The sequence below is a fragment of the Camponotus floridanus genome, unplaced genomic scaffold (genome assembly GCF_003227725.1).
Source record: "Camponotus floridanus strain SB8 unplaced genomic scaffold, Cflo_v7.5 scaffold62, whole genome shotgun sequence".
In the NCBI taxonomy this organism is placed as follows: Eukaryota; Metazoa; Arthropoda; class Insecta; order Hymenoptera; family Formicidae; genus Camponotus; species Camponotus floridanus.
Window position 1 is genome coordinate 453,459 of NW_020229792.1, and position 22,835 is coordinate 476,293.

At 29.6% G+C, this 22,835-nt stretch overlaps 4 protein-coding genes across 11 annotated transcripts; 2 read left to right on the forward strand and 2 right to left on the reverse strand.

The window, feature by feature from the left end:
* The first annotated feature begins 2,239 nt into the window (after positions 1-2,239).
* Positions 2,240-7,505, forward strand: LOC105254659 (uncharacterized protein C05D11.1). 2 transcript variants are annotated; one of them, XM_020028566.2, is made up of 14 exons: positions 2,240-2,515; positions 2,627-2,868; positions 2,957-3,125; positions 3,196-3,352; positions 3,685-4,213; positions 4,297-4,551; positions 4,647-4,820; positions 4,979-5,215; positions 5,315-5,495; positions 5,607-5,859; positions 6,267-6,453; positions 6,522-6,665; positions 6,878-7,188; positions 7,269-7,505. In XM_020028566.2, exons 1-14 carry the CDS (start codon positions 2,344-2,346, stop codon positions 7,327-7,329), a joined length of 3,072 nt encoding a protein of 1,023 aa, XP_019884125.1. In that variant the 5' UTR covers positions 2,240-2,343; the 3' UTR covers positions 7,330-7,505. The 2 variants fall into 2 exon arrangements, with proteins under 2 accessions (XP_019884125.1, XP_011261773.1); XM_011263471.3 differs by having other exon boundaries at positions 2,344-2,515; positions 3,196-3,359; positions 3,692-4,213.
* A 251-nt stretch (positions 7,506-7,756) lies between these two features.
* On the reverse strand, positions 7,757-9,176 carry LOC105254660. Its single transcript, XM_011263472.3, has 3 exons — positions 8,928-9,176; positions 8,162-8,498; positions 7,757-7,988 (listed from the first exon to the last, which is right to left on the reverse strand). Exons 1-3 carry the CDS (start codon positions 8,987-8,989, stop codon positions 7,776-7,778), a joined length of 612 nt encoding a protein of 203 aa, XP_011261774.1. The 5' UTR covers positions 8,990-9,176; the 3' UTR covers positions 7,757-7,775.
* Positions 9,177-10,997: 1,821 nt separating this feature from the next.
* LOC105254663 (ras-related protein Rab-14) lies at positions 10,998-14,942 on the reverse strand. Of its 2 annotated transcripts, none has more exons than XM_011263478.3 (7): positions 14,480-14,942; positions 13,251-13,363; positions 12,636-12,762; positions 12,424-12,541; positions 12,146-12,264; positions 11,991-12,059; positions 10,998-11,859 (listed from the first exon to the last, which is right to left on the reverse strand). In XM_011263478.3, exons 2-7 carry the CDS (start codon positions 13,354-13,356, stop codon positions 11,742-11,744), a joined length of 657 nt encoding a protein of 218 aa, XP_011261780.1. In that variant the 5' UTR covers positions 13,357-13,363; positions 14,480-14,942; the 3' UTR covers positions 10,998-11,741. The 2 variants fall into 2 exon arrangements, with proteins under 2 accessions (XP_011261780.1, XP_011261781.1); XM_011263479.3 differs by lacking the exon at positions 14,480-14,942 and adding an exon at positions 14,298-14,460.
* Positions 14,943-15,169: 227 nt separating this feature from the next.
* Positions 15,170-22,185, forward strand: LOC105254661 (ankyrin repeat domain-containing protein 39). 6 transcript variants are annotated; one of them, XR_003123494.1, is made up of 6 exons: positions 15,170-15,423; positions 15,990-16,066; positions 16,467-16,581; positions 16,902-17,132; positions 18,170-18,375; positions 18,901-19,756. XR_003123494.1 is itself a non-coding variant. In XM_011263474.3 (4 exons), exons 3-4 carry the CDS (start codon positions 20,795-20,797, stop codon positions 22,091-22,093), a joined length of 687 nt encoding a protein of 228 aa, XP_011261776.1. In that variant the 5' UTR covers positions 15,170-15,423; positions 15,990-16,066; positions 20,782-20,794; the 3' UTR covers positions 22,094-22,185. The 6 variants fall into 6 exon arrangements, 2 of the variants coding, with proteins under 2 accessions (XP_011261776.1, XP_011261777.1); XR_003123493.1 differs by having other exon boundaries at positions 16,484-16,581; XR_003123496.1 differs by lacking the exon at positions 15,990-16,066.
* The last annotated feature ends 650 nt before the right edge of the window (positions 22,186-22,835 follow it).

The following is a 22,835-nucleotide window of genomic DNA, read 5'->3' on the forward strand; positions in this document are numbered from 1 at the left end:
ATTATATCGCTCTCGTGTCTATTGAGAGCTTTGGTTATTATATCATAAAAATTATACGTATCTCGATCAAGTATTCCGCATATTATCGACTTATTTATTCGTCGCGTCTTCTCGCGAATTTTAAATCGCGATTTATCTTATAATTTATTATTATCTTATAATTTAATCGTTGACTTATACATCGAAACGTTGTCTATCTTTCCACGTCTAAATATTGTTTGTAATAGTTCGCCCAAAACGCGTTAGTAGTGCAAATATTTTTTTCTATAATTTAGAAGACATTCGGTAATTTTATTAATGACTTTTAATCGCGATTGTTTTACATTATTTAAATCTTATTAAGCTCTGCTATTACATCAACTATTAGAGAGACTTTGATAAAATCGTTCGATCCGTTATTCTCTATAAACGTGGCCATAATGAGATTTTTTAATGATATTTTAAACTTTATAAAGTTCATTTTATCTTATTTAGTTAATCATGCGCAATGGTATATGTATTTTATTCTCGATCGCGAAATTCGTATAAAGTCGAATATTGGTCGCAAATAAATTGAACAAAATTTTATATTCATAAACAATACGGACCACAAATATTTATCAAAATATCTTTGTGTATCATCATTCGTATGATAATAATTATGTCGCGCGCGTATCTATTGATGAGTTCGATTATGATATTATAAAAATTATGCGTATCTCGTAACCGAATATTCGATTATTGTCGATTTATTTATTCGTCGCGTTTTCTCGCGAATTTTAAATCGTGATTTATTTTGTAATTTAATCTTTGATTTATGAAGCTTGTTTTATCTTTACGCGTTTTGAATATTTCTTTTGATGGTATACACCAATAATGCAAATACTTTCTTCAACAATCGAAGAAATGATCAATAATTTGATTAATGACTCTTTTGATCATGATTATTTACATTTATATAAAACTAATTAAATTCTATTATTGTATGTCGATTATTAATAATAAAAATCGCGTAATTAATTACTACAAATCAGTCTTGTCGCCTATGTAAACATTTTTAATAAATTTTATATTATACGTATACTTTGGAGAGACACTTTCGTGTAATTCTGTGTAATAAATTTTATTTTGTATTAAATTTCAAATTATAGTTTATATTAAATTTGTATTACATTTTGTAATATATATTTGTAATGTACATTGTATATTATATATTCTGCATTAAATTTTATAATATAGTTTGAAATATATATACATATATGTATATGTATATTTGTAATGAAATTATTTTTATGTTACATAATTTAATATTTTTTAATGTGTACTTTATGTAATTGCAAATTAATTATAATTTACGTTGTAAATATTATAATTATGTAATATATATATATAATATTCTCTGTTTGGAAACTTTGCATTAAAAGAAAATAAAAATAAAATTAAAAAAAATTTTCCTTAATGTATCTCCACCTTAATAAAGACATTTGTCGAGTGAGGAGGTTTCAGTATTCTCATCAACCTGAAAGCTATGCTGGCGATAACATACGCCGATACTATATAGAATATAAACTATTTTTATATTTACAGTGGCACACACATACATATAGGTAAATAATTTATAAAAATTATTTTTATTATTTATTATATTTATATATTACTTTCAAAACAAATGAATTAATTGTTTTATAAATAATCAATTAAAGAATCTATAAATATATTAAAATTTTTCTATAATTTAATATTCCGCGTGTAAATTATATAATGCATAGAATATTTCAGAATAGTAACGCGTTATTTATATATTACGGTCTCGTTGTCATGTGCGTATATATGTGTGTGTGTATAGAGAGAGAAAGAAAGAGAGAACCACAAAATTTTACTTAAAAAATTAAAATTAAGAATTTATTTATATTTATATAGACAAGCGTCTTGCTATATAGCACTGGTGCTACCGGTGCACTTCGCCATTTGCACGTAGCACGGAACAAAACCAGAAATTGTGCACTATATGTTACCCTCTGAGAACATTTGTGGCTTCGTAGTTCACATTTTTAACGTTCACAGAGGGCGTATCGCTTTCAGGAATGATCTAAAAATCTCCTAGCAAAGTCAAAAATTGTCAAGGTACGATCGAAAATCTTATTTGTAAAGTACAGTAACGCCCAATTGACCAATCAGGATAAAAGAAGCACAAATTTCTTTGTTCTGATTGGTCACTTAAATATCACTCTACACGAATAGGATCTTCAAATGTCAACGCAGTGTCTGACAGTCTTCACGATCGTTCGTCGTACAGTTGGATTTAAGGGTTGGTGTTAAGAGCGATTATATTTGACGGGATTTACGCGTCTAAATTTGTCCGATATGCCGCCTGTCGACAGTTCCCCGAGAGGAAACATGGGCGGATTTCAGCAAATATGTTCGCTAAAAGTCAACGATACGATTCCGTTCCATATGTACAGATCCACGAATACCGGCATTACAATTTGTATCGCAGAGGTAGATGGACCAGTTGTCAGCGGCTATTTTAACCTGGGTAATTGACATACGCATATTTAGATTAGAAATAATTTTGTAAATGCTTGTTGATGTCAACTCTTTCGACAATGAAAAGATTGTTAATCTGTTTTTATTTCCATCAATTCAGTCACCGAAGCATTTGATGATGATGGTCTTCCTCACACATTGGAACATCTTATCTTCTTGGGGAGCGAGGAGTATCCTTACAAGGGCCTGTTGGATCTCTGGGCTAATAGATGCCTTGCATCTGGCACTAATGCTCATACATGTTCGGATCATACTTATTATACTATGACAACAGCTGGTAGCGAAGGATTCCTCTCCTTAATGCCAATATATCTTGAACATATTCTTTATCCTACTCTTCCGGTAAGATTTTAATAATTTTTATTATATAAGAGTAGCAATTTTTTAATATAAATTATGAGGTGTTTAATGCTTCTGTATATTTTGTTAGGATGCAGCGTTTCTTACAGAAGTACATCATATCACTGGTGAAGGAAAAGATGCTGGTGTAGTTTACTGTGAAATGCAAGGTAAAGAAAATACAGGAGAATGTATAACACTTACAGAATTATCAAAAGCGATGTATCCTGGGAAATGTGGATATAAATCTAATACTGGAGGTATATATGAAAATTTATACATGATTGAATCGCAAACTTTGTATTTTAAATATTATTTATCTTTAAATAGGCGCGTTGAAAAACTTGCGAGAAAGTACTAATAATGAGAAAGTTAGACAGTATCATAAGGATTTTTATAGACCAGAAAACTTGACTGTATTTATAGCAGGTCAAGTAAAACATGCTGATGTTTTCCAAGCATTAATGCCCTTAGAACAAAAAATAATATTGAAGGTATGCTAAACTTGATTTTAACATTATTAATTTAATTTCAAATTGTTAATTTTATAAGTTAATAACATAAAGATAGTGTAGGATAAAGACAGACTATTACAAATTATTATTAAAGGTTATTAAAAATATTATTAAAAATTAATACAAGTATATTTTATACAAATATATTTTAGATACAAATATTACAATATTTAATACAAGTATATTTTAGAGATATATATATAATCTTGACATTATTTTAATAATTTTTAAATTTACCATAATCTTAATATTTAATTTATATTTTCTTATATTTATATATTTTTTTTAACTTTAAAATTATTAAATTGAAGGGAAAAAGGGGTTCATTTAAAAGGCCTTGGCAGACTGTAGTTGAACCACTTACAAAAAGTATGGATCTAGATGTCTATTATCCATGTGATGATGAAGACAATGGAATGGTTTATGTAGCTTGGCGAGGACCTTCTACAGTATATGAAGTGTATGATTATCTTGGTTGTTGTTTGCTTTTGAAATATCTTACTGATACATCTGTCAGTCCGCTGCAGAAGGAATTTGTCGAGAGAGATGATCCTTATGCCAGCAATGTGGATTATGAACCATATGAATTTTCGACTTCAGCCTTGAGCTTTATGTTTGAAAATGTGCCGAAAAGTAAAATTCCTCTGCTCAAGGATTCTTTGCTGAAAGTATTGAATGATATCTGTTGTGTTGGTAACATAAACATGAGAAGAATGAAGGCTGTAATCCATAGAAATATTCTTGAAACTCTTAGTGCCTTGGAAAACGATCCGCATGATACAATTGCAGCTATGCTCTTTGGGCATATATTGTATGGAAATACAGATGAAGATGTACGTGTTATATTATTACACTTATTCAAGTTACATGTTATTTAATATATCGAGATTATATTTGACTTTATTTTCTTTAACAGCTTGATCAGAGATTAAACAGTATACGCGATCTAAAGAAATTAAAAAATGAGCCTGAATCATATTGGGTAAATCTTCTTAAAAAATATTTTATTCTTGCACCAATGATTGTTGTGAAAGGCATACCTAGTATAGAAAAGCAACGCACGTTAACTCAAGAAGAGGAGAAACGAATAGCCAAACAGATAGAAAAATTGGGAACTAATGGTTTAGAGCAAAAAGAGATAGAACTTCAGCAAGCCATTAAGGAAAACGAAGTATATGTCTAAATATGCTGCTATATAAATATCGACAATATTTGTATAATATTTTATATTTAATGACTTTTAACCTTATTATTGCTATTTTTAAGAAACCTGTACCCGATGAAGTATTAGCAAATGTGCCTATACCTAGCACAGAGTCCATTAATTTTCATCATATCAAAAGTTACACGACTGAAACGTCCGAACAGCATTCTAGATTAGATGTCACTAAACTGCCATTTTTTACCTATTTAGATCATGTTAACACAAACTTTGTTTATGTGAGTATTATTTTTATTAATTAAAATATATAATTTTCAGAAATATGTAAAAGAAATCTTTCACTTTGAAAAAACATTATAAAATTATATTTAATAATTATTGCATTGATTACTGAATATGACATATATTAATTAATTGTCTTTATTTCTAAATTCAGCTATTTGTCGTTATGGACACTGCCTCTATTAGTAGAGAATATAGAAGATATATTCCATTATTGTTGGAAGTTATTATGGAATCTCCAGTGAGAAGAGATGGCCAACTAATTCCTTATGAAGAAATAGTAGCCATATTGGAAGCTGATACTATAGGCACTGCTACACAAATTGGCTTTAATAATTCCACAAGATTCTCATGTGGATCCTACAGTCATAGTATTTACTTAATGCTTCAAGTAATATATAAATTGCTTTTAATATTTTCTTTCATGAAAGAGTGATTATAATTATTTAAAAAAGATTATAATTTTCACATATGCTATCTTTTTGCATAGATTGAATTAGAAAAGTATGAGAAAGGTGTACAGTGGATTAAAGAGCTTTTGTATGATACTGAATTAACAGTTGATAGATTAAAAGTAATAGCAGCAAAAATGGTAAATGATGTGGCCCAACTAAAGAGAAGGGGACATAAAGTAGTGGGCGATTTAATGAAAGGAATAATATACAATAAAGGTAAACTTTTATTTTTTTTAATCAATAATTGTATACTTGAAAATACAATATAATGTAAATATGACAAAGTGTAAAAGATTTATATTTTTATGCTTTTTTTTTAATTTCTAGATAGCAATCCTTTTACATCCAGTATGTTACGGCAACAAAAATTTCTTACTGATATGATAGAACGTTTGAATGATAATGTAGGCCAAAAGGAAGTTATAGCAGAAATCGAATCGGTCAGAAAAACTGTAACATCATTGAAAAATATGGTTTTATATATAGCTGTTAATGTCGATAAATTAACGGTGCAAGTTCCAGACGTCTATGCCCCATGGAATAAATTTTTTTCTGATGTGGCAACATCAGAGAAGGCAAAGTAAACATAGCTTTTGTAAATCATTTAAATGCCGCAATATTTGGATGCTATTTCTAATTAATTTAATTTTTTTTATTGTATTACAAGCAAGACAAATAATTTAGAAAAAGGCCAAATAGATTCTTAATCAATAATTTTTATAATCTGTTACAGTCTTGAATTGTAATTAAAATCTTTCCTTTCTTTATCAAATAGTAAAGTTAAAATATTTGTTTTTAAGATAGCCCAATATAAAAATTTATTGAACTTAAACAACTCTAAATTTCTTCTTTAGACTAGGGCATTTTGATTCCTTAAATGCCCTAGTTTGAGTTAATTAAAAAGATTACAATATAAAGATATATAATATATTAATATTTAAATAATAAGTTTCAGCAATAAGAGATTAATAAATAAATAAATTTTAGACTTAATGTTACTGCTGACTGGTTATTGATGAATCCTGCAGAGGATATTACTCTCAATGGTTGTGTCACGGGATTGGGATGTATAGAATCTTCATTCTTTTGCCAGACTTGTCCAGGTATAAGCGATTATCAGAGTCCTGATCTGCCAGCTTTGGCTGTCTGTTTGCAGTATTTGACACAAACGGAGGTGAGCCTATGATAATTACCAATTGAAAATTGATCAAATCGCAGTTATTTCGAAATATATAATTTCAGGGACCCATGTGGAGGTTAATCCGAGGACAGGGACTTTCATACGGATACAGTATTTATCCTAAACCAAATGAAGGACTATTGTATCTGACTCTTTTTAAAGCTACAAATGCGGTAGCTGCATACAAGGAGACGAAGTCGATAGTAGTATGTATAATAATAATAATTTTATTAAGAATGTAACAAGAGCTGTAGAAAATAGATCCATATCAGATATAAAATTTAAAAAATTCATAATGAATATTGTGATAACAGCAAGAAAACTGCTATTTGAATAAAAAATAATAACTATACATAATTGATATGCATATCTAATTTTTAAAATAATATTACAAAATTAAAAATATTTTCTATTGCAGGAAGCGCATCTTGCTGGCGATAAATGGGAAAAGCTGCTTTACGAATCGGCGAAATCATCTTTGATTTTCGAGATTATTGAACAAGAAAAAACTATAGGTGATATTGTAACTCAATCGTTATTGTCCTATTTTAGAAACGTGCCACATGATTATAATCATCAAATGGTGCGACGTATTGCCGCCGTTACTATGGATGATGTGACTCGTGTGGCGGCTTTGTATCTCAAGCCATTGTTTGATCCAAAAAAATGTAAAACTACCATAGTATGTCATCCCTCGAAAGTCGCAGAAATAGGCGAGGCTTTTAAAGAGTAAGCAAATGATTATTTTGTCCTTCTTTTATTTTTATATATATTATGTATATGTATATATTTATATAATTTTTTTACAGAATGAGTCAAAATCTTAAACTGTACAATTGCCTTGAAGAAACATATTTAAGTGAGTGGTGAAAGGAGATTATCCATTAATTCAAATCTTGAAAAGCATATTTTATATGCTTAATTAATTAAAAATATAATTCATACTTTACATTCTTTTTCACAAACATTATCAAATTGAATTTGATAAGTTTTGGAAGAATTTAGAAAAATACATGCAAAAATCTCACAATACATAATATTAAAAATGCTGATTGTTACGTGTTGTAATAACATTTTCTTTTATTCATTTTTTGGTACAAGTAACACCAAGCATTTATAAAAACAGACTTGAAACTTTTGTATTTTTAATATATAACGAAAAGATGTAATAACAATTATTAATGTCAAAGATATATCAAAAAGATTTAATGTAGAGAGAGACTAGATATATTTATATCATATAGCAATGTTTTCATCACAAATAAAGATTCTTTATATATGTGTATATAAAGTGCGCTTTGTATTTTCTAATACAATTAGGAAGAAACTGATACAGTTTCTATTTCTAACGCTGATACGCCATGTTGTTTGATTGGCGAATAGACGCCACCGTAAATTTGAAATTCAAATGTAGTAATATTTGCTGTATCCAGAGGCTCACCATCCGGAATTTCGCGTCCACGATAATAAGACTTGAAATCTTTCAGCGGTAATGTTATCGTAAAAAATTCGTTGTCTGATATTGGCACCTGAAGGAAAAAATTTCGAAAAATGTTTATAATAAAAGGAGCTTTTTAAAATGACATTTTATTTTAACAAAAATTCTGAAGTTTAGAAATGTCCAAAAAACGCTAGAAGAAAAATATATAATAATAGCAAAGAAGATAAATAAAACTGATATAAGACTTAATGAAAACTTTACTGTAAAGAATTGTTCATAGCTGAAATCCTCATTGGAATTCTGTCCTCGGTGTTTGAGATTAATCTTGTAATGATTATTTTGCCCCTGTCCTCGACATAAAATTTCAATATTCTTAAATCTTGATAGATTAAAATTTACTGCCTTTCTAATGCCAGCAAAACCAGCACCATTTGGTTGTGGATTTAGCAATGTGAAGAAGACTGCTCTCTGAAAGAGCTGACTTGTTTGCAATGTTAATACAGCTTTTGATTTTCCCACAGTTCTCACAGTGTCAGAAACTTCTCGCCAATCATCCAAGCTTTGCACATTTGTGAAATCAAACAGCATCATTTTATTCCTAATTAAATTCACATGACGTAAAAACATACAAATATAGAAATGTGAAAAACATTTAAACATATAAATTTATTCTAACTAAATATAATTGAAATTCCATTCATAATCATTATATATAACTTTATGCAATTAAGATATTTCGTTGAATCTGTGAAAAGCATTCAAATAATTAAATAAAAAGGTGTATAATTATGAAATTTAACCTATTTATCTCGTTACTTGAATGCACAATTTAATTATTAGAATTGTTGAAATTTATTTTTGCTTATCCTGAATAAAGGTATATATAAATGAGGAAATCCCGAAAAGCTATTTACTTGCAATCATTTATAATATTTTTATATTTAATTTTTTAATTGTAGAAAAATCTTATTTTCAGAATTTTAAATCCAAAGTGTGTGTATATAATTTTTGTACAATGATATTTTACCCTGTTGCAAAGTCACACAGTGCACACGTTGCGATGAAAACGATGATGCTTTGTAAATTCATGTGCGTTTCAAGATATTATTTTTTCAAGAGATAATGACATATTTATCAAGATATCATATTTAATTATTCTACAATGGTAAAATGCTGACAGCTGACAGCTGAATCAGCTGAGCTGAACGTGCAATTGTGTTACAGTTCGGAGCTTGAAATTTGAATATGTATGACATTTACGAGCACGTGTTATTTAATATCAAAATTATTTAGTGGTAAAAAACGTGAAAGTAATTTTTAACAATAATAATTTGTATGTAACTTTTTCTTAACAAAATTTTATCTTTTTTATGTAATCTCTTTTTTGAGGTTATATTTCATTTTTTTCATTTCTTACATGCATATAATAAATCTAATTTCTTACCTTAGAAAATTCGAAAAAAATGTAATAATGTAATACATTAATCATTTTTATAAATAAAATACAGTTATAATATTTATATGCAACACATCTTTACGTTATTTGTATTACAAAAAAATATCAATCACAAAGGTTTTTAAAAACGTTTTATTTGATAAATACATGCACTTTTTAAGATAGGAATAAATTCGCAAATAATTGAATTTTTTTATATAAGTTTTATTCATTATATGTATAGTACATAACTAAATTGTGCTGCACAAGTTATTGAATATAAGTAACGATGTAATTAATTCCATACCCACAAATCTTATACTGCTTTTAAAATTCTATATTTATTTTTACTTGAAAAATTTGCTCCATGAAATAAGAAAACTATAAGACAATTAAAAACATTTTTGTTGTGGAAAAAAATGGTTATATGTAGAAAACAGAAAAGTAAAATATGAAAAATATTTTGTGATATAAAAATACAAAAACAAAAATTTTTTACATAAAATGAAAGTTTTATTTTTTTTGATTAAAATATTGAAAAAAATCTTAGGTATTAACACTTAATTTTATAACTATATAGTGGAAATTCCATGATAAAAACAGTTACAAAGATTTTTATAAAATAATACTATAGGTGAAGAGAGAGAAAGATCCTTATATATTTATTTCAATGAATTAATTATATGTCTTGGCAAAAAAGTATTCTTTAATAAAAAGAAAATTATATCTTTTTTGTTAAAGCATCATGTATAAGTATTCCTTGGCATCTTTTCATATTCATATTTTATAAACTAGACATAAAGACAAAGATTTATAAATGGATGAATTTCTCTATTGCAGCAAATAAATTTTTTAATTATTTTACTGCTATTGAATATATGATTGAAAGAAAGGAATATATTAATCCCAAATTTGGTTTATACGTTGCCTCTTGAAATATTTTAAATATAATTTTTCAAAGGTATAATAAAATAATCGCATTTGTTATTTGAATAGATCGATAAAACTTTGATCAAATTTATTTGAGACGATTCTTCGCGCATTTTCTTGCGTTATCAATACAAATCGTTTACAAGTCACACAACATTGAAAAGAATATAAATCCATTTTATGTTCATTGCAAATTTTTTCTACTTAATTTCTCTTCTCTTTTTCGCCTCTTTTAGCCATATCAATATTACCTTTGTATCATTGAACCATAACAAGATAGAACTTACATAACTTGTGTGTGGAAGAGTGCATCAATTAATATTAATTTTGGTTTAAATTTCAATGTGAGACTTCTATACAATAGACAGCACTTCAAAAGAATTTGCTCTCTGATTCAAAAGCATAAAAGCATTACATGTTAATTTGTAGATTTTTGCTTAAAAAAAAAAAAGTAAGAAAAAGAAAATGCTAAAACACGCAAGTTATATACATATATATATATATTCAAAGCTGCATTCACATAATATTCATTTAACTGTGTTGATGATAATTTGCTATGTTATTTATACTTTTTTATAAATAAAAAATGATTTTTGAACGATGATAAATATTAAAAAAGAGAAATAGTAAAAGTATATTCCCATCTTAATTTGTCATTAAAGCACATGTTAAATTTATATATATGTTTATATTTCATTCAGAATAGATCATTAGATTTAAATCTTTTATCTATGTTAACAAAAAGAAAAATAATTTTTTTGATCCCTCTAGTTTTCTCTTTATCTATATTAAGTTTTACAGGTAACTGAAATCATAAAGCCCACATACATAAATGTGCATATCTTGTCAAATAAAGAAGGTTTAAAAAGTGATTGAAATATATGACTTATAATTTGTTAATTTTCCTTGATTAAATTTCTTAAAGCAAAAATTTGTATGTTACAATAAATATGTAATCCTCCCATGCAGATATAAATGTAAATTTCATCACTCGTCCATCGTTACATTGTTTAGCAGAAATTTTCAGTCGAACATATTGGGAAATATATTGATCGGCTTCTATGCATATATACTCGAAACGAATTATTTTTTTTCTTGACAGCTTTGCAACAAAATGCATGAAATATACAAAAATCTATATATGGAAATAGTATAGAAGTTGCAATAATTATACAAAAGCTGTTTCATCGGTAGATCACTAACTTTTGCCGCGTCAAAAACTAGTAGTATTATTGGAATCACTTTTATGACTTATGTCTATATTATGTCGATATTTATCACTGTAAATCGACACAAAAAAAAAAGAAAATTAAATATGTTTCATTTTTTCATTTCATTTTTCTTTTAAGTAGACTTTGCTTATCAAAGGGAGGATACAGGCTACGAGTAATCTGATCAGCTACACTTAGTATAAATCATATATGCATTAATAGTACCGATCAATTAATATATCTATATACAAACAAATAATAAGACCTAACAGGAGCAGGAGTCCTTTCCGCCTTGCTGTTCATTAGATACTCCTTGAAGACTGGTGCGACCCGGTTGACTGGGATTATGTTGTACACCAGACTCTGCTGCATTTAGGTCCAATCTATAAAAAAGAAATATGAGATGCATTATAACTCATGTTCAGCCTTAACTTTATAATTACAAATTAATTATAACAATTATATTGTAATTTTTTTATTTTGTATTATATTATTTTGTTTATATATAACTCACCGTCCGTCTTGTATACTTTGGAATATTTTCTTTGCAGTTTCCAAGAAAGCTTCCTCCACATTATGCCCTCTGTTTAAAAAATTAAAACACACAATTTTTAATTTGCACAATCGTTTTAAGAATTTATATTTTGTTTAAATATTAAAAGAACTTACGTTTTTGCGCTAGCTTCGACAAACATCAAACCATGTTCATCAGCAAACTGTTTTGCTTCTTCATAGGTAACATCACGTTGTCCTTCAAGGTCACTCTTGTTACCAATTAAGAATATAACCTAGAACAGGAATTAATTTATTTTACTTGAATTTATGTTACTTGATTGTTTATAAACGTAATATTCTCTTCTGTGCATTACGCAGATGTAAAATTACAAGCCAATTAAATAAGGAATTCTTATAACTGTTATGGCATGTAATATTAGCAATATGCGTACAGTGCTTGGATTTGTCAAATTTCTTGTATCTGTCAGCCAGCTACTGAGATGATTGTAAGTTGAACGGCGTGTAATATCGTACACCATTAAAGCTCCAGCAGCACCCCGATAATACGATCTAAGAAGAAATATTTCTTTGTGTGCACTGTAATCTTATTTTTAGTATTTGACGAATATTCTTTCACTTATTCCAAATGTTGCACAATTATTACCTAGTAACTGCCCTGAATCGTTCTTGCCCTGCAGTGTCCCATATCTGCAGTTTTATCTTCTGTCCTGCTACTTCAATAATCCTAGTTCCAAATTCGACACCGATAGTATGTGGACAATCTGCCATAACTAAATTTATACAAACATTTACATGTAAGCATTTATTCTTTAATTTTTTTTTCTTTGTAAATGCAAAATATAATCAATGAATAATTTATATTGCTTATATCGCTTTCAAACATTTAAAGAGACTTATGAATACTAAAAAAAAATATAGAAAATTTTATTTATAACAATTTCGCGAAAAGATAATAATTTTCTATCTGTCTCCCTACAATTTATTTACAATAGAGTTTTTGAATAGATAAGGTAGAAATTAGCACATTGTTATAAGTATTATCCATGCTAAGCATAATATATATGCACAATATGCTATAGTATAGTCACATAATTGTATACATGACTCCAGCATTTTTCATACAAGTGAGTCATGAGAAAAAAAAGAATTATGAAACATAAAATTTTATAATTTAGTATGAATCTTATTTATATGAATTTATACAAGCATGTATAATACATTATATTTGTATAATGCATATATTTATTTTATTACTTACATTTTTTTTCTGTAAACTGATGAAGCAGGCACGATTTGCCTACTCCCATATCCCCTATAATAATATATTTAAAGATGTAGGAATAGTTATATGGGCCAGTCGACATTTTGCACCTGCAATTAAAAAATTATGGAAAAATGAAGTTATATTTATATGTACTCTTACCTCTTAATTGTTTGATATAAGCAATAAAAAATTAAGTTTATGGCTTAGTGAAGTTTATTGAAATCTCTTTTAGGCGATATTTTATAATTTATGCTTGTGTGTGTGTGTGTTGTGAAGAATTTCTTTCATGTTTGTTATTTTGAGAGGTATTATCTGAAGTATTTGAGATTATCTTTATCTATTTGTATATTCGTTAAAATGAGATTATATTTCAGAGTAGTCACATTCTGTTTCATTCAATATGAGATAACAGATGAATCATAAGTGTACTCTAGACAGGTGAGAATCTCTCTAAAGCAATGTCAATGACCACATGTAACTATTATTGCCACAATAAATTATATATTTAATTATATAAAATTTTTTATATAAAATTTAATTATATAAAATTATATAATTAAAAAGTTACATATGGTTATTAGTATAATTATCTTGTTTGTAAAGAAATATATTTTGAAGAAGCATATTTTGTCTTTTTAAAGATAAATATTATATAATTACATAGTTTTGATAATTGATTGTAGAAAACAAGCATAATGACTTTTATATTTGATGAGAACTTTATATTAATATATATTATATATATAATTATATTTAGAAGTTTAGAAAAAAAAATGAATGATTTATTAGCTTCGTGGGTTTCGCGAAAACAAATTACACACGCATCTATGAATAATTCATGATTATCCTGATGAGAATTTTTTCATTGTAAAGCTGAGCGTGGTAACAGAATCTCGATTTTCATCGAAATTAGACGCGGGATTGGATTGATACGATCGATCAGACTCGAGAAACATGCGTGTCAGTTTTCTTCGGGGTTCGCGAGAAGCGAGCCTCCCAAGTCAACGTCAACAATAACCCGCTGCCCACTCCCATAATTACGTTACGTCTAATTAGCGCAGTTTTCACGATCAACGGGGCGTAACGAGGGAATCGAAGGGAGGGAAACACGAGGCCAGGGAGAGGGACGTGATCCTTATCGGAGATGGACGATAACGCGGGGTGCGATACAGGGTCTCTCGCGATGTCAACAATGCGTCCAGGAGGTGTTACTTCACTCACACGTTCTATATTGGCGCCGCGTAGGTGGTTGATTACTGACAGCTGCGGGGCTGGGGGAGAGACTCTCTGCAGAGGGAGAGCACGGCGTTGTGTAAACACTCGGCGAACCCGAACGCTGCTCCTCCGGATGTGATTCACTCTGTCATCAGGTAGCTCGTACGCGCCAACGACGTCTCGCCCCCCGATATCACGCGCAATATGGCAGGCCGCGCTGTCGCTGACGACGATGGCGAGCAAACGTCAAACCACCTGTCACTCGCATTAACTCCTGGTCCGCTCGGCCGCGCTACCTTCGCTCGCTTCGCGGCCAACTTGTCGACGTTGCGGGTGACAGATAGGACTTGTCGCGTGAACACGAGGACGCGGAAGAGGATCGGCTACGTCTCCCTTGGTGTCTCCGACGTCATGAATGCTTCGACAGAGAATTTCGCGAAACACGTCGTATCTAGATACCTTTGCATTCGTGACTGGTGGTTATTATTCGAGGAAATAATTGTCTCAAGACGTATCTCATGCGAGCACGTAGCCTTTGCACGCGAGACGCGCCAGCCAATCAACATCTCGCTCTTATAGACGAACTGTAAAGCGATTGGCGTTCCGCGTGCGACGGTTCTTATTGGACGAGGAATCAAAATGGCGGAGCCAATCGCGCTCGCCGTCGATTTATCCGACGAATCGTACATCTGTATGATTCTTGAGTCTGTGGACGATGAGTTGAGCATCGAATACTGCGTACTTTGGTCGATTCGTGTTGTCGCAAATCAAACTACGGTTTTTATCGAGAGTAGAAGTTATAAGCTGAGAGAGTACGTGAATCGGGTAGAAGATTCAAATACGAAGGACTTGTGGGGCGTGGCATATTGGCTTGGTATATCACGTATACGTGTGGCTGTTTCTAAATCGTATCGCTGAGACATTAATTGTCTTTTTGGAACTTTTCCCTTAGGTAAGAGACTTTACTTTAATAATACGTTACGAAAATCACGCATGACGTAGTCATCGAGATAAGACAAGAATGTTTGGTTTATTATCTTCAAGTTTTGCATCGTCCTGTTTTTTTGTCTAGTTTTCATACGATACATCCGAATGATTTGTTTTACTTTGTTCCGTTTCGTTTTGATTATTACAAAATACATAGGTAGGTTTTAATTTTTTTTTAGTCACAATTAGTTGGATATTTGTATTTTTAACCACATGTATTGTGTACGAGATTACATGGATATATATTTATTTATATATCGTATGTAAAATTTTACACGAATATATTTTATATATGTTTTGATATATGTTTGTTTGTCATGTTCAACAGTCATTTTTGAGATTAAAAGAGATAAACTCGATGATTACAAAATCAAAATAAGACTAAAGATTGATTTAAAGGTTGAGTCAGTTGTTGGTATAATATATAAGAGATATATCACAATATACATTCTTGAATTACTTCCAGTATTTTTGTGTGATACTGACTTTTAATTTATTTAATTATATTTTATTTTAAAATAAAATTCGCAGAGGTTCAGATATAAATTGAAACGTGAGCTATAACAATAGGCCAATCCCAGATCCAAACAACAGATATAAAGGGACGAGTAAGTATTAATACAAGAATTTTTATGCAAATTGAGAAAAGCTTAACATTAAACCAAACGTTTTGATTCTCACCTTGAGAGAGATAAAAACTTTTGAATTAATATATACTCACACGTCTTTATATCCTTCATTTGGCTCTAATATCGTTATAGTTTATATATTTTATTTTCCTTTTTTACTTAATATGATACTGTAATCATCTTGTTGGTTTATCAATAAATACTGAAAAATGTTTGTGAATGTGATAATCTCTTTAAACTCTCTGGACCTTGTAAAATGTTTGACATTTAATTTTGATAATTTTAATGAGATAATACCTATTATTGACATGAAGCATCATAACATTTTTATACAGAAGTCTAACATGTTTATGTGAACATGTTACATATGTATCCATAGGTTGTGGTATATTACAGATTGTTTTAGCTGACTATGCCATACATTTTAGTACGTGGTAACCTAGCGTCATACAGTCATAAATATCCCTGGAGGGTTCTTGTATCAGGGCTTAAAGGTACGAATTCCTGCATATTCCACCCTTGTACAAATGTACATGTTACTCTTCCCTCTTGTTAAATTTTGTCACAATTAAACAATATGTTCAGCAACTTATCATAATTGAAAATTCTCTATATCACTTTTCTCTAAATTTTCATATTATATGCTGATAATAATAAAAAATAATCATCAAAAACTAGCAAATCTTTAACATACATTTAGAAATTAGATAGATATATTGAAAATTATAGATAATATCTTTTGTAATTAATCTTGCAAGTAGGTATGATAAAGAATCGAGTTTAGAGGTACAAATAATATTCAATTATGTTATAGCGGCTGACATAGAGCAATTGGGTCGCTTTACAAATATAGGTTATTGCGACGATTCAACGATAGTATATTTGCAACATCCTTGCATAATATTGACTGCTTTAGAAGTACTTGGTTACAAAGTCGTCGCATCTTCCAGTACTAGCATTAAGCAGGATTATAATGAATACATGTGGACTATGAGAAAAGAATTTCCAGAACCTGAACCTGAACCTGAACGTGTTGTAACAGCTGGTATGGTTCGACATTAGTATAGCAGTTTTAAGAGCAATTCAACAGCACATATCATAGTATAGTTGCAACATTATGCACAATTGTGTTCTAATGCTTCTGTGAAAAATCATTTGTCGATACGCTCCAAAAAATGCATAAGTTTCATTGAAAGTTTATAAAACTTCAGTGTTATCACTTACATATACATTATATGTGCTTACACATACATTAATCGCATTTCCAATGGAAGAAAATCTTTTTATTTATAAAGGTTTTTGATCTTATCGATAAAAATTATTTATACAGTACTTTATAATACTTTAAAGTTATTTATATAGTACTTTGAAAAAAGTAATATCAGTTATAAAAAAATGTAATAAAAAAGTTACTATCTTTAAATAATCTATTTTCTATTGGAGATATGATACATTGCATCAACATACGTGTCAGCTTCAACATTTCATTCATTTCACTTGACCAGGAATGCGCCATTTATCTTGAAAGTGGCTTTAGTCAAGTTTGTTTTAAAATTTGCTTGAACAACATTTTATATAATTATTTTATATAATTATTGAATTTGCATAAAATAAACGTGCTTTATATTGGAAAAAAAACAAAGGTTCTATGTGTGTGTGTGAATTATTTATTATCTAAGATACAGTATTTCAAATACTTTACATATCTAAAATTTATGTGAATATTTGCTTATTGAAAAATAGAAATTTTGAAGCTGAATATATCTTCAAAATAAAACTGGAAAGCTACTCGTATCTTTATATCAATTGTAACAAGAGTTCAAGGGTTGAGGAATAAAGGAAAGTTCTCTTGTTACTGGAATCATTTGAACGAAGAAGTATCACGAGCGAAAAATTTGATAAAGTAAATAAAAGCATCGCATAAACGCAGCTTTTCGATCGGGAAATTTCGTCGAGGAATTTGCTTCATAAAGAGTGATTTTTTTGTACCACTTTCGTGATAAACGGCTCTGATCACTCACGTGCGTCACGTTTGCTTTTCTTCTAGAAGTAAAGCACAACGAGGTATAACGATACTTTTAGCGCGGCGATGGCAACCACGTCCAACGTCAAAAAGGACGTCGCCGACGAGGACGACGACACTTTCTATTACGTCGGTGTAAGGGCATCCCCGTTCGCGGCCGATTGCGTTGTGTTTGGTCTGCCTTCGAAAGAGACGTCGGCCCTACATAGCCGCTTCCCGCTGTCCTCCACTAGTACGAATATCGTGAATGGAATTATGCTCAAAGGTTAATATGACCTTCATTCTCAAGAAATTTTCAATGCTAACAGATGTTGCTCAGAGTCCCAAAGCAGATTCTTCCAACTGTAAACTCTATAAAATGCACTAGTGTTTTATGAAAATATCAATTAATCGCGAGCTAATAGTGGAAACAGATTTTTAGTAGAAACGAATAATAAGTATAGAAAAAACAATTTTTTAGAGTCTAGTTTAGGTCAAATATCTCAGAGAAAATAGATTTCATCCATATATAAAATACTCTATATATAAAATAAATACAATTATTAATAATATTATGGTAATTTATTTGGTTTAAGATTGCGATATTTAATAATTATGAAGAGTTTACTTAATTTAATGGAAATTAGATTTCATTATATTAATACAATAATTAATAAAGAAAAGTTTTGAACACAAAATTAATATTATTGTTATTTAAATTTCTATATAAGTATTTATAAATTTTTAAATATTAATATTAATTTTCTTATGATATATCTTTTAGGAATTTACGTTGCTAAATTGATTTCAGGGACACCGTTCTCGGTCATAAATGCTCTAGCTGAGCTCGGTTATCGAGTTATTTGTAGTTCTGGAGAGACCGAGGTACTTTGGACATTGCAGCGGGAATGTTAATGATATAAAAAAATTGGGTCTTACCGTATATATACCGTATATATACTATTATATATCTAACACACTTACTTGCAATTTTATATATATATCTATGTTTTTATGAATCGAATTTTTATCAAGTGAATGAGATTTGTAATATTATCATTCTTTTCTGCATTTTTCTTTTATACATCTTGTAATTCTGGTGTTCGTCTAAACGCGTTTTGGCGATATTTTACAATAGTTGTTACAAACATATAATATTGTGTGGACCATCTGAAAGGCTTTATCTTACCAAATATCTTTTTGAGATATTTGATTGTATGATTTTATATGTATCTCGCAAAGTTGAATGGATACATATAAAATGTAGCTCATCATTAAAGTAGAACATGTACAATATTTCATTTGATTTGAAAATGGACACGTACAACATATTAGTCAGTGTTGTAAACGATAACATTAATAACGAATGTTTTTTGTATGTTATCGAATGTGACATTTTATATGCATATTTCAGCAATATCGCGAGTTTCTTTGTAAAGGTTAATAACGGTTTCGAAAAGGGCACGATAAAATTGATTATGATAAGACTGTTTGTGAGAGAGAGGTAATGAGAAGATTGAGCCACCTTAAACTTTATGCATTCCACATCTGTTGGTAAATTATTATCTGCACTGTTATATTACAGATAATAATTTATCAGCAAATACGGAAAATTCCCCAGAGCAAAATAATGCGCCTTGGTACACACATTATATATATATATATATATATATATATATATATATATATATACATATATATATTGAAGTATTGTATTTTGTGATATTTTTACCTCGTTGCGTGGAAAATGGGTTTTTTTACGCTTTATAGAAAGTTAGGGAACAAGAGTTTCATATAATCTAGGCTCATCCAAAGTGGCGCAATATAGATTGCTCCAAAACTGGTGAACATTGTCTTTCAATGTTTACCTTTTCGCGAGGAATAAAATTTTATTATATACGTACAAATAAGAATTTATATATCTTTATATATAATAACACACATACACACACACACACACACATACATATATATATTATTGTAGCATCAATATAATACTTTTTCCTATCATGTGTATTGTATCTACCATGTGTTTTGGTAGTTTATCGTACAATTATTACGTACGATATCGTCCGAATCTTTGTCCAGAGAGTTTAAACGTAAAATTGTCATTTGATGTAGTGGTATTATGGCGATAATTACTCTTACTTGTATATGTTGTGTCAATCTTACTGCAAATGGTATGTGTAAATCTAAGGTATTATTGCGATTGATAATTTCTTATTTTTAAACCAAATCGAAATTATATAAAATAATCATTATTTTATATAGTAGTGTATAACAATTATATATATTAATTTATATGTATTAATTTATATTATAAGAAAAAAAATACATCCAATGACGTTAACGAAGAAATATTTAGTTACAATTTTTGACATTTGAATCAAATTTATAGAATTAAAATTCGCGGATATGATGAATTTTATATTTATATAAAATAAAATCTTGCGCATGAATAGAGCTTTAAATTGTTTTGTACGATGCAGTGGGGCATAGGCGCAGCTTGTAATTGAATATTGTACACAATTATTTATAATATAAGAAATATTGATCAATTTATGTATTATATATTTTATTATGCGATGAAAATCTTGTTTCCTGAGAATATAAAAATGATCCTTTTTTCATATAAATATAATAATTAAGAGACTTGTGTCAAACTGATATAATATAGAATGACTATTTGCAGATATAATAAAATAATGGCGCATTCTCACAATGATGGTGATACGTGTTGCCAAAGCAATAATTACGATGTCTATGAAACTTTAGATGAGATGGAATTCGCACGTGGACTTTGGAAGGCAGGTAATGAATGAAAGTGATGCTTCTATTTGCGATATAGATATTTACTCAAAATAATGAAAGATGGTAAATACGTAATGAAGTATTCGAAAATAGAACGCGAATGAACGGCAAACATATGTTCAAATTTGACTGTGCATTTATTATAGGTTCCAATATCGGATTTATATCAATAGAAAATTGAACAAGACTCTATTTTCATATATAATCTGTATAAAAGATAACTCGCGAGTGCGAGTAAGAGATTTATTTTTGAACACAAATAATAAATAATTTATATAAACATGTGCTCGCGATTATTAAAAGATAATCGTAAAAATTTATCGTGTAATATTCATGTATCAAATGAAAACATAATGAGAAAAAAAGATTATATATTATTTAAAAGATTTTATATTATTTCTATACATATATTTCAGATTAGAATAAGTAATAGAAATGGGGATTGAATTGTAGTAAGCTACCTATGATATTGGAAATTATAAAAAAAAGTCTATCTAAATTTTGACTTTAATAAAAAGCATTGCCTTTTATTTTTCGTCGATTCTCCGAGACTTTAGAAAAATGTCCAGTGATTGTCAAATTATATAGACTGACAAATGTTTTTTTTTTCAGCGATGGATGGCGACTTCAATCTCGTGCAGTCTCTGCTGGGGAGGCAATACAATCCCAGGGAGGCGGACTCTGCCGGTTACACTCCATTGCATTATGCTGCGCGAAACGGGCATTCCGATGTGTGCGGTATGCTATTGTCAAACGGCGCGAACCCGGACGCTAAGACCCGATCTCTTAATGCGACGCCTCTGCACCGTGCGGCTTTAAAGGGTCATTTCGAAACCGTCGAAACGTTGCTGAGCTACAATGCGAACGCCAATCTCAAGGACGCGGATGGCAAGACGGCTCTACACCGAGCGATCACAAAGTACGTCAGCTCCAAAGAAACTCTTCAGGATACGTCGTTGTCGAAAACTTGCAAGTTACTGCTACCACGTACCAATCTTAACATTAAGGATAATACCGGACAAACACTGAAAAAATTTATCTTGGAAACATATAAGAAGACATTAGACGAATTGGGACCGGAAGATGCAGAATTAATGAAAGATACATTTTTACAAGAGACACTGGAAAGATATTGCCTAAGTTGCGGGCAAAAGAAACCGGTGACAATGTGGCAATTGCCTGACGATATATGATCAGTCGAGGAAAGATGAAAAGTATAAAAGAATGAGGATTGAAGAAAATAAGGAAAGTAAAATTAGAAATTAACAGAATATATTATTTTTTAATATTTATTTAGAATTTTATTTAGAATTATTTATATAGAATACACATTTGCATATATGTTATGTTAGTATAGTTTTCATTTTCCTAGTATAGTAATAATAAATAATAGAGATTTGTCATATTTAAGATAGTCATATTTAATATATCGATATTTTTGCAAAATGCAATCTCTCTTTTTTGACACTTGTACATGAATAAACGTACAATTATTTCATTTAAAATTGTTAGTACATTAGCATTAAAAAGTTTAATTTAATTTAATTTTAGATAGAAAATCTACGCGATTGCGAGCATTTAAAACTTTATAACAAAAACAAAATAGCAAGAATTAATAAAGCATCGATACGTTCAAAGGAAGGAAAACAATGTTTATACTTTTCAATAGCGACGCTAGTACCACAATTCTAAAATTCTCAAAATTCATCGAAACTCAATTTGTCCAACGGGGAATAAGTTTCCAAATGAAAAATGCAATCCGTGGAAAATTTATCGCCTCTATTTCCAGCCACGCCGCGACAAACGTTCTCGTTAAAGCGCCCTACACGCGGTCGATCCATCCATCCATCCATCCATCCACCCATCCATCCATCCGTCCGTCCATCCGTTGGCGCGCGACAGACGAGAAGCCGGAGGGTCGTGCACTTGATATTG

What these genes read in the sequence shown, in the direction of transcription:
- LOC105254659 (XM_020028566.2), top strand. Translation starts at nt 2,344, where the DNA reads ATGCCGCCTGTCGACAGTTCCCCGAGAGGAAACATGGGCGGATTTCAG. An exon ending in AGTATTTGACACAAACGGAG is followed by an intron (nt 6,454 to 6,521) that starts GTGAGCCTATGA and finishes ATATAATTTCAG; the next exon opens with GGACCCATGTGGAGGTTAAT. An exon ending in AGGAGACGAAGTCGATAGTA is followed by an intron (nt 6,666 to 6,877) that starts GTATGTATAATA and finishes TTTCTATTGCAG; the next exon opens with GAAGCGCATCTTGCTGGCGA.
- LOC105254660 (XM_011263472.3), bottom strand. Translation starts at nt 8,989, where the DNA reads ATGAATTTACAAAGCATCATCGTTTTCATCGCAACGTGTGCACTGTGT. An exon ending in CTGTGTGACTTTGCAACAGG is followed by an intron (nt 8,499 to 8,927) that starts GTAAAATATCAT and finishes GAATTTAATTAG; the next exon opens with GAATAAAATGATGCTGTTTG. An exon ending in GCTATGAACAATTCTTTACA is followed by an intron (nt 7,989 to 8,161) that starts GTAAAGTTTTCA and finishes TTTTTCCTTCAG; the next exon opens with GTGCCAATATCAGACAACGA.
- LOC105254663 (XM_011263478.3), bottom strand. Translation starts at nt 13,356, where the DNA reads ATGTCGACTGGCCCATATAACTATTCCTACATCTTTAAATATATTATT. An exon ending in CGATTCAGGGCAGTTACTAG is followed by an intron (nt 12,542 to 12,635) that starts GTAATAATTGTG and finishes ATTTCTTCTTAG; the next exon opens with ATCGTATTATCGGGGTGCTG. An exon ending in GTCGAAGCTAGCGCAAAAAC is followed by an intron (nt 12,060 to 12,145) that starts GTAAGTTCTTTT and finishes TTTTTTAAACAG; the next exon opens with AGGGCATAATGTGGAGGAAG.
- LOC105254661 (XM_011263474.3), top strand. Translation starts at nt 20,795, where the DNA reads ATGGCGCATTCTCACAATGATGGTGATACGTGTTGCCAAAGCAATAAT. An exon ending in ACGTGGACTTTGGAAGGCAG is followed by an intron (nt 20,901 to 21,512) that starts GTAATGAATGAA and finishes TTTTTTTTTCAG; the next exon opens with CGATGGATGGCGACTTCAAT.